This window comes from Volvox carteri (assembly GCF_000143455.1).
Source record: "Volvox carteri f. nagariensis unplaced genomic scaffold VOLCAscaffold_53, whole genome shotgun sequence".
Classification (NCBI taxonomy): Eukaryota; Viridiplantae; Chlorophyta; class Chlorophyceae; order Chlamydomonadales; family Volvocaceae; genus Volvox; species Volvox carteri.
In genome coordinates this window covers 145,348-156,227 of record NW_003307596.1, presented here as the reverse complement: position 1 = coordinate 156,227, position 10,880 = coordinate 145,348, and the positions used below count along the sequence as shown (strand labels likewise).

At 51.5% G+C, this 10,880-nt stretch overlaps 2 protein-coding genes across 2 annotated transcripts in view; both read left to right on the top strand.

Moving 5' to 3' along the window:
- VOLCADRAFT_96526 (uncharacterized protein) overlaps positions 1–1,479 on the top strand; it is a gene marked incomplete at both ends in the record, with an annotated part of 4,249 nt that extends 2,770 nt beyond the window's left edge. Inside the window, 2 exons of the mRNA XM_002955604.1 lie at positions 1,163–1,198; positions 1,353–1,479. Coding sequence (XP_002955650.1) covers positions 1,163–1,198; positions 1,353–1,479 — 163 coding nt within the window. The remainder of the gene's footprint in view (positions 1–1,162; positions 1,199–1,352) is intronic.
- A 1,269-nt stretch (positions 1,480–2,748) lies between these two features.
- VOLCADRAFT_96525 (uncharacterized protein) lies at positions 2,749–5,455 on the top strand (the record flags this gene model as incomplete). Its single annotated transcript, XM_002955603.1, has 7 exons — positions 2,749–2,846; positions 3,203–3,337; positions 3,651–3,744; positions 4,040–4,204; positions 4,411–4,487; positions 4,827–4,937; positions 5,383–5,455. The coding sequence occupies 7 exons, from the start codon at positions 2,749–2,751 to the stop codon at positions 5,453–5,455; spliced, it is 753 nt and encodes a 250-aa protein (XP_002955649.1).
- Between the last annotated feature and the right edge of the window lie 5,425 nt (positions 5,456–10,880).

Sequence of the window (10,880 nt, the reverse complement as noted above, 5' to 3'; positions counted from 1 at the left end):
CGTCAGCGACGCACGAACCACACCCTGGCCAGCGGGGCTGGCCAGGCGACATTCCTAGCGCGCGACGATACTCTATAGGCACTTATTTGCCGTGCGGTAATCGCTGTACAGCTGCACGTCCGGCGCTCCGAGGGGACTGCCTAATCACCGGTCTCCAACTGGGCCGAGCCTGCCGCTTATAAACGAGGGACACTGAGGGCGGGGGGGGGGGGAGTGAGAGCAACAATAATAATAAGCTCCAATAGTGTAGGCAGAATGCCGGAACTATGGAGCTGTCAGCTGAAATAGTAAATTCGAATTCTCAGCAAGCCATACGGCTGCCGTACATAACCTAGCTTAGAGGCTATACTCGCTTTGCTCCTGCCGCATCTAAGCTACAAATTACTGCTTGTTATCCGCCCAAGCTTCCCTCCTTCCCAGCCCTGGAAGTGTGTACATGCAAACGCAGGATTATCGTCAAAAAATCAGAGGGATAAACAGCAGACAGAGGAAAGCTGAGAGCCGAACTAGGCCAACATTATCCTTGGTGCGACGGGCGATAGGAAGGCAAAGCCTTCATGGAGAATAGGATAATAACGTCGGTACCTCTACTATTGGCGGAATGAGCATACATACGGCCATACTACCAAAAAGGATGCGAGCTATACTTCAGCCTGAAAATGCCGGCGAAAGGCATCGCATCGACAATCATCATCGTGTGTGTGTGTGTGTTAGATGGCTGGGGGTGCGTGACCCCATACCTGTAAGACTACCCATACGAGCCGAAGGCCCAATCATCATCGGCATGTACACAAGCGTGTAACAATGCGTGCAGCTGCTGTGCCGCTTCGCCTGAAAATGGAAGAAACTGGCAACGTGCACAGCGCATTGCCGACAAGGGCAGTGCTGCTGGCCAATCGTGTGCGACCCGAATGGAGCCCTGCAACGCCGCGGAGTTCCTTGCATGATCACCAAGCGGCATTAAACCTGGGCACATGCACAGCTTCGGTCGGCACGTCAGGCCGATGATAGCAGTGCACTGTTATCAACACGCACAACGCTTGCTGCATGTTGCTGGCGCGTCAGGTGTGTTTCGCAGCGCCCTCATGCAGCGTGGCTTGCATGCCTGAATAGGAACGTGGCCCAGATGTGACCTCGCACGGCGGCTTGCTACGTCGTGCAGGGAACAGGACAGAAGCGTTTTGGTGTTCACAGCTCGGTCAGGCTCTGTATCCTAGCACGGATGCCGCCCAGCACGGTGCCACACCTAGAGCATCTCCACCTCCGCGCTGCCGCGCATGTCCCGGCCTGTCCCAGCACCTGTGGATATCACTTCCACATACGCACACACGCCGGCGCCTCCTATGCTGCAGACTGCGCACTACCATTCTCCTTCACGCATGTTACATGCACGGCAAGCCACTACCGGCCACCAACGGCCGGCCACACTACGAAGCCGCAACAAACGCAGCCAGCTGCTTCACCAGTTTCACCCGATAATCAAAAATTAAAAAACAAGGTAACAAATTAAGGGAGATGCGTGCTCACTTCTAGTAAAAAAAAGCAAAAGTCCCTATTACGAATGTCAGTTCCTGTATGTTTGGCATACTTGCCCACTGGAGATTGGCATCCAAAATACGAAAACCACCAAGCAACCACATAAGATTTAAAGACGAAACTATTTTCAGGATTGCGTCCTATGGGGCCATGACGCAGCAAAGTACATGTTTTTGATGCATACAGTGCCACGACGTCCTGACGTCAGTACGAAATCATCAAATGCCAGATCCAGATTCGAATTCGGTACTGAAACCCTTTTCGCTTGGGTGCCAATGACCTCCAAGGGTATTGCGCAACCACCCTCATGGTTCTGGAGCCGTCACGCGGAGAACGTTTTCCGACGCCAAGTATATAATCGCATAAGCGCGGCCGAGCTCCACACGGCGATAAGCTAGAAGGCCAGCTCCTATCTGCGCCTTGGTGGTCAATCCCGCTTTTTCTTTGCTTCTTTCTTCTACGACGCAGCTATCTCCTCCCCGCCTCAAAATGACGCCCAGTCGGCGTAATCCGTTGCTCGCCGCAGCGGCGGCGCTGCTGCTGCTCTGTTTGGGTGTGAGCGCCTACCGCGACATTCCCTTGCCCATGCAGCGCTCCCTGGGCCGCAACGCCGGCAGCACCAGCAACATCAACGCGATCGAGGTAATAAGAACGAGGGCTCCGGGCGCAAACCTGGCTTAATGGCGCGATTATGATAAGGCTACTGGGTTTTGTTTGGACGGCGCTGATGACGAAACAAATCGATCAAATCTGCAAGCATCAACACAATCGGGGCATATGTTCCTGCTACACTTCGATTTGAGAAGCGACCCTTAGGCTGTTACTGATTTTACGGTAATCGCACGAATGGAATGACAGCAGATTTTGAACTGGGCAGCCGGCTTCAGTCAGCATCTGTTATTAATTAGTACTTTTCACTCCCAGCTCCTCCTTTGAGGAACAGCACGCGCGCGGTGCGTGCGCTACGAATGCCCTGCTGCTGCTGCTGCTTAGGGGCTCTGATAGCTCTGATAGCTTTATCGTAGCACAGCAGCGGGAGCTCTGTTTAAAAGAGCGTAAGGATTGTGCGGTTGACACCCCGATCCTCCCTCCTCGTTTGTTTCCCGCCGCGCACTCCCCTTGTAAATGACTCTTTACACTTTGTACCGTATTCGTTGCTGCCTTGCTTTGTTCGTCGACTGTGCTGTTATTGCGATGTATCATTAGTGGCTGATGCGCCGCGGTGGCGAGGGCATGGAGAACCGCCCCGCGTACCTGCTGATCAAGTACGAGGTGCCCCCGACACTGCACGACCGCTTCATTGAGGAACTGTGAGTAGTAGGAAGCAGTAGTACGACGACGGGACGGATATGCAGGGAGTGCTTCTGGTGGAAGCATGAGATAAGATTCGCGTCCTTGAATTGGATTACGCTGACGTTTGGTTCCGATATGGTTATCCGACTGAATCTCGGTTGCTCGGTCCACGCTCACTTTACGTGCAGAGAATATGCATGCGCCAGCACCAGCAACGAAGCACTTTGCTTCAAGGTGGCATCGGATTCCTTTATTATTAGCGACCTGTGCTGGAAAGCCCGGCTGCTTTCGTCATCGCTGTTACGCCTTTAACTCGTTGCCGATTTTGCCGACTTACTAACTGGGCTGGACCGCTTCGACCTATTGAACACAGGGATCGTCACGACAAGAATCTCCGCGATGTCAAGGGTCTAAACTTCTACCAGAAGACCAAGAACGTGATCGACAATGTCTTTTTCTGGAGCTACACCGAGTGGGACACCTTCGGCGACCTGATGGACCACTGGGAGTGAGTTTAACTAATACTGGTTTACAGATTCGCCGATGCCGCGCAGTGCTGTTAGATGGGCGCTGGGTTGCGACGGTTGATCCGGAAAGCGCTTTCCTTAAGCCGTGCGGTCCGATTACTCATTATTTTATTTAATAAAAAATAATATGAATATGAATATTAATATTAATATCAAACCCTAAAACCCAAACCCTAAAATCCTAAAACCCTGAAACCCATAAAACCCTAGACCTTAATGTTAATGATGATAATATTACTAATATATATTGACGTAACACGCCTTTTATTTTTCTGCGCACGCGCTGTGCATTAGTTCTCGCGAGCACAGGGATTTTCACGAGTGGATCAACGACAACGATATTCTGGTCGAGGCCTTTCCACTGGAGGCTCTGGGAGACGAGAAGCGGGTACGGCAGAAGCCCACCAATACGCAGCATATCATCTATCTGCCATAGGAAAGGGACACAGCTGTCCTTGGGAATACATATTAAATAATACAAATAAAATAAGATAATGCCTTTAAGCGACTCAGATCTTGCTATAGCCTAGCCAGGCCGAAAATGTGCTGGTCCACGCTGCGTCATCTCATCCTCAGCTGCTCCCTTTCCAGCCCTCCGCCACTTCGTGCACTGAGTATTCACTGCCCCATCATGCGCTAAGTGATCACTCCCCCATCGCGCCGTACATTCGTACACGCTCCAGGAGTACCGCGCGGATCGCGAGGGCGAGAAGGCCGCCACCGCCGCCCGTGCTGCCGCCGCCAAGGACCTGGAGCGCCGCCGCCGCCGTGGTCGCGAGATCGAGGATTGGGACCCGCGAGACGAGCCGGCACACACCGCTATCCGCTTCCACATCATGCCATCGCAGGTAAGTTGAGAAAGAAATATTGTAGCCTTGTGGCTTTGCAAGAGGGATAGCCGCGTCCCATTAGATGCTGTGCAAGTATCTTGAAAGGAAACATTTATCTACATCTTACTTGCTGAATATGCATGTGGCCTAAACTTTTGTGCGTTTGGAAAAATTTTCATTTTATGCATTCCGTATCCGTCTTCCTCTTCTTTCACGCACGCCAGGTAAACGACTTCTTGGATGCTTTCGAGGACCTGCAGAAGCGCGTGGTGAAGGACGAGGACGAGAACCGCTTTTTCGTGTGAGTCCGGTCCGGCTGCTTTCTGCATGGGACATTCAGCTGGGATATGCTGCATGTGCAGTCAGAACTATGCAGGTGTCCAAAAAGACTTAATAATACAGGATTCCAGCACCAGACATCCTTCACAACACAATCATCGCAATTCGCCGCCATCGCTACCCCGTGCACGGGTCGCGCAACACAGTCCAAAGGAACAAGAAGGGGTGTTGGCCCCAAAATGAATCGATGTGTGCAGTCTTAACGTAGATGCTTCCTTCCTAGGGCCCTTTTTTAACCCCTTTTTTTCTAGTTTCCGTGCCTTACGACAGCAAGCTGAATCGTTTTTCATCATATCCCCAGCCTCCGCAAGTTCGCCACCATGAACCACCACTACCTGATTCGCGGCGCCTGGGACTCCCTGGAGGGCTATCTGGACCACATCACTTCCGACCACTTCATCAACCTGAGGCAGTGAGTAGGGTGGTCGCGGGTCGGGTTGGATTGCAGATGTATCTGTGTGTATGTGTGTGTATGTGTGTGTTACATATCGTGGGGGTGCGTACCCTATACCTGCAAACCGCCCAATCCTACCTGGCACTCGCATCACTTGCTTTGTCTGGAGTGCACGTGATAAACGACCAAAGGGGATGTTAACAGTTGCGGCGAGTACGGTTCAGCATCTTCGCCAGACGCTCAGGTTCCCACGTCAATAGTGTCCTTTATAAGCGTCGAAAATCCACGTATCTGTCTCGCGTACAGCCCGCCCCGCCTCGCCCCGCCCTGGCCAACTGGAAAGGTCGAGAGGCGAGCAATATGCTGTCCTGATAATGCAGCCCCGCTGAAAATTACAAATGTGGCCGTCCGTCCTTCCGTCCGTCCTTGTAATGCGCGTCCTTCCTTTTGTACCTGCGGACAGGTTCGCCAAGGACAACAACATCGAGTGGTACGGCGTTCCCTTCCGTGTTCTCTTCAGCAGCGAGGATTACTAGTTGTGTGTAGAGATGTACGATCCATCCCGAAGAGTAGTACTCTCCTCCCTGTTTTTTTCTATCCTGGTTCGGTTGATACGTGCATGCGAATCGACTGTCTAAAATGGAGAGGTTTGTGCATGACGCGCAAGTGCACATGCGGGCGAATGCAGCGGAGATACACAGGCGGAGATGCAATCAGGCGGAAATGAGTCTAGTTGATCAGTCGCTGGCTGTCTGAATCAGTTGGTTGGTTGGACATGCTGTGCTGCGGTGGTGTTATCTGCTATCAGTTTTCCATGTTGTTTGTTGGTCGTATCGGTCGGCAGCAGCGTTGCACGGATGCATCTTTGTTCCCTGCATGTGCTCTGCTAATGCGTTAGCTAGCAGCGCGCGTGTCATTTGCAAAAAACAACATGCCTGCCTATTGCAGCCCGTCTCGTGGCTCTCTGTTGTAACTTGCTTGACTGGAATCCTGGTGTATCACATTTTTTATCCCAAAAGTGCACACGGCATAAACCGTACTGCACGACCCAATACCACACTGCAAGATAGATAGGAGTCATACTCCTTCGCGCCGCGGTGAAGGCGAGAACTACATTAGCCTTCGCATCCCGAAGGCTGCTGCCCAATCACATGCAGCAGAGGCAGGATCCAAGGTTTCCCCCTCCAGGACTGTGGCACCTTAACCAAAGCCCAAGTAGAATTATTCCCACAGTGTTCGTATCACCCGCCAGCCCAACAGACGACCTTCCTTTTAAGTATCTTGCGTTTGCGACCTCAGTGGTGGTCATTCTTCTCATTGGCGGAACGGTCAATCGGTCACACGCGTCAACAGGAAAAGTGTCCCTGGCGTGTTGTCGCTCCATAGCCTCGCTTTGGCCCCCGCCCGCCCCGCCACACTATAGCTCAAGAACTGTTTCGTTAATGTTTTGAATACCAGCAGCAGCAGCAGCAGCAGCACCAACACCAGCAACCAAACTCGCATCCCCTGCCTTACATCTGAAACGTCCAACCGAAAATGGCAGGCTAGCACGTGTATGTTGCCGACGTGTATGTGATAGGCAGGAAGGGGGATCCTTAGCCATCCTTAACTATACTTCCGTCCGAACGCGACACATTTGAGAAAGGAAATATCAGACCTTATTAAACCCATACATACATACAACCACCCAAGCAGGAGAAGCCCCTCCTCTCCCCCAACACACATCGACACAGACACACAAACACACGTCCACTCGCACTTTTGCATGAATCGATACGGATGTGCGACGTGGATTCCAAAACAAACCCTAAGTAACAAGGTGTTTACCACTGCATATAAATAAACGAATTCACACGCACACGATCTCCTCCCCACCACACGCACGCGTACCTTGCTAGGTGCACAAACCCCCCTGCAGGAGTACCACCGCAACGCTCAACCACTCACAACCATTTCTGCATGCACTAGTAATCAATATGCACAAGTCCCTGTCATCAACTCCTCGCCCTGATGAGCCGCCATGTCTTGAGCAAGATTATCACCATCAACATGTCCCTCAGCCGCAGCACCGAGCAATCAGAGGATCCATCACACGCACGACATTGTTGACAAGACGCGCAAGCGCACGACGTGCTGGTACGACAGGTCGCCCAATTTAATCCGTACGCACGCACACGAGCGCTGTTGCAGGCACCGGGTGCTGTTGTCCGCACACGGCCGCTTACACAAGAGCTACTTCGCAAGTATCCAGGATTCTTAGGGAAACAAGATTATTATACCCCACAACACGTAAATATACATACGTGTATATTTTTACATATAGTTTTATATTCATAATCATTATCAACGGGCTGCTGGCTGCTGGCATGAAGACGGTGGGCGGGAGCAGGAAGGTGTTAACTCCCGAGTAAAAAATGAACAACGCCAGAACGGGCTAAGGCGGGTCGTGATCACACCACCCGGAATGCAAAACATCCTCATGTACACGTACCTTCAGTTGGACACACACACCCTCCCACCCGCCCACCCGCGCGCCCTCCTCAGTTAGCAAACAAAAATGCTTCTATATGTATGCGAGCGTGCGCGTTGTTATCCCATCCCCACACCTACCCACTGTTAGGTCTTTCCCCCAAAAGAAATCAATCCCCCGAGAAAGCGGTGCCGGTGCCGGTGCACACACTGCGCCTTCCACCTCCTTACACGACGGTGTACCCCCCACAACAGTACTACATGACGTACTACATGTACCGTAGCGACCTAAAGTGCAAGCAGCAGAGATTAGCCGACGTTTTTGAATTTTATGTAGCTACCCAAACACAAAACGCAGGCAGCTGGATAGTAACTAGTAAGGGGCGGATGCTGGATGATCTATTATGTGCAAGCAATGGACGACCAAAGGCAGCAGCGGGGGCCACGCAAGCACGCGCGCGCATGTACAGCTATATGCATATGCTCCGGCTCGTATGGGCCCTGAGCCCGTTGCGTTACACCTTCGGAGAGTAACGCAACTCCAGAAGGTGCAACACACACAAGCATGCTTGTGCGCACATACATACATACATACATACATACATACATACATACATACATACATACATACATACATACATACATACATACATACATACATACATACGCATTCCGCAACGAATGTATGCGCGCACGCACTACCCTAGTAATGACTCCTACAAGGGCTACATAGGTAGGTGGATGAACGGACGGATGGATGGGCGGATGGATGTGATGTAACCCGTGAATCCGTCGATGATGATGCAGACGCCCAACGGACGAACGACTACTACTACTACTACTGTGTGTGGTTGTTACAGTGGGCTCCAGACTCCCGAAGAGTAGAGCCATCGGGCCAGCTGGCCGTGCACTGCAGTAGAGACTAATATACCAAAAGATTATCATCTCAGATAATTAACCTCTCATCGGTAACCGCTCTCGCGAACAAATCAATTTGCCAGATATAATCCTCAAAAAGGGGTGATGTGCGCCAACGGATTCCCAACCTTTTCGTGGAATTCCTAAAGCTGCGAAACCCTGAATGCGGCCCCAAAAATCAACAATAACTCGACAAATTGCTTCTTCCGTAAGGGAAGGACCAGGTAACAGTGCCGGGTTGGTTTTCATGTTTGCAGCCATATAACGTCTCCCATGCTCCATGGCTGACACCGCAGCAAGAGCCACAACATCCCAAACACATTGTTGCACTGATTGTGGGGCTTGGATAAGCCAAAGTTGCTCCCTTGAGACTGGCAATCCTATTGAAAGAGTAAGTTGATCTGCTATTGCCTGTGCCACCGGACAGGCCCAGAAATGATGATAGCGAGGGGATACACCTCCCACTGAACCTATTGGATAACCTCCACAACCACATATCGTTGGGCGCGACATCCTAAGATGGGAATTTCCTAACATAGGCACCCCATCAACCGCAAGACGCCACCAAATCTCTTTTTGTTTACTACTACCTGCGAGCCGCCTCGTCCTCCTCATTATCATTGATAGCACCACCACCACCACCACCATCGTCATCATCATCATCATTGTCGTCACCATTTTCAGTGTAAGCGAGTACGTATCATTTAACCGCGGCTTTTGCATGCAGCACAGCCCCGGTGGTGGCTAGGGCTATAGCCGGGGGGCTGCCGAGGGGCGAACTGGTGGCCAAGGTAACTGCTGCTAGCTACCTAGTGGCCGTAGGCGCTGCTCGGAGGGCACTCTGCAGCCGATATTCTATTTCTGTCACAAGGAGGCAAGCAAGCGCCCAACAGGATCATCGCCCGTATGCATGGCCGTTATATATATGCCCACAATCAATGGGGCGCCTTTCATCTGTCTACATCTAATCTATATAGGGTAGCAGGTGCAGGAGATATAGGCGTGTACTAGGTGCAGCATCCTAAGAGCGTGCGGCGATGACAAATGCACGGACATACATACAGGGGCCTGGACGCGTACGTATGGACGAAGACGTGGCTGCACACATAAGCACCCACCTAGAGAAGATATGTAGCGTACAATTGACTTCCATGTCGGGGCTCAATTACATACGGAGCAGACTGACACAGAATACATACATACATACGTACGTACGTACATACACAATAACATACTCTTCGTTAGCTGGTCGCACAGCAGCCTACTGATCGATGCTCAAAGCAGGTCATTCAACAGATGATCATGCACAAAAATATGCACACATACATGCACACATACACACACACCTGGGACTTCGCTCGTTCCGAAGTTTTGCGGTGATTGTGTTCCTTCACGCACACTCGCGCCCAGACGGCCAGACAAGCAAGGCTATACATGCACAGGTTGGGATATACATATGGACATATGGAGGAGAAAAAAAAGCCACATGCATGCTCAAGAGGCGCAGACGCACAGGCGAGGTAAAATAGAAATCTATATATATGTGTGAATATATATTGTAGGAAGCAAGAACGCAGCTAAAAGAAAAAAAGAAAGTAGGCAGGAGGTGTATAGCACAGCACGCAGACACAACTCTTCGTATCCGGGAGGCCAGGGTGTCTTCGTAAAATTACCCGCCCGGCAGCAATACATACAAAACAGGAAGTCAGGCCGCATACGGCGCAGCTTCTGCAGCTTCTGCTGCTGTGTGGATTTGACGACAGCAGTCGAGCGACGGACCTGCACTGCGTTGACAAGCACTGTGTAAACCAATGCAGCACAACACACAGTATCCATGCACGTATACACACACATACATACATACATACATACATACATACATACATACATACATACATACATACTACCCGAATAAAACAGGTAGGCATATTGCCGGGTCGCTCCAACCCATCTACCCAAGCAACTGCCGGCTTACACGCAACAAGCATAATCGCTCGCTTCGAAATCCAATGTACGGCGGCCCGCCGGACGACCAGCAATAGCAGCCAACACCACCACCCCACGCACGCACACACATCGTGGCGCCTGCCAGCCCGCCAGCCCCCCGTGAAATTCACCCCCCCATACATCGCCCCGCTCCACTCGAGTGTCAAATTCAAACCCGCCGCTCTCTCTCTCTCTCTCTCTCTCTCTCTCTCTCTCTCTTTCTCTCTCTCTCTCTCCGTTTATATCTATCTATCTATCTATCTATCTATCTCTTTCTATATATATACCTGTCTATTTATTTATCTATTGCAATTGCCTCTCTGGCCTCTACCCCGATCAAATGAACCTTCCGCGAGGCGTCGTCCCGTCCCCAACATCGTCTCACCGGACTCTTTTCACTTCTTCCCTTGCAGCTGTACTGTGCTGTGCTGTGCTGTGCTGTGTAGTGAAGGTACCAAAGAGCTCACATGCGCTGAGCTGCGGTCTGCATGTTGACAGCAGCAGATCTCGATGCAGTGCGCCTCGCACCGCTTCGCTTCGCTTGGGGGAGGTGTGTGGACGCACCACCAGCACCACCAGAACCACAAC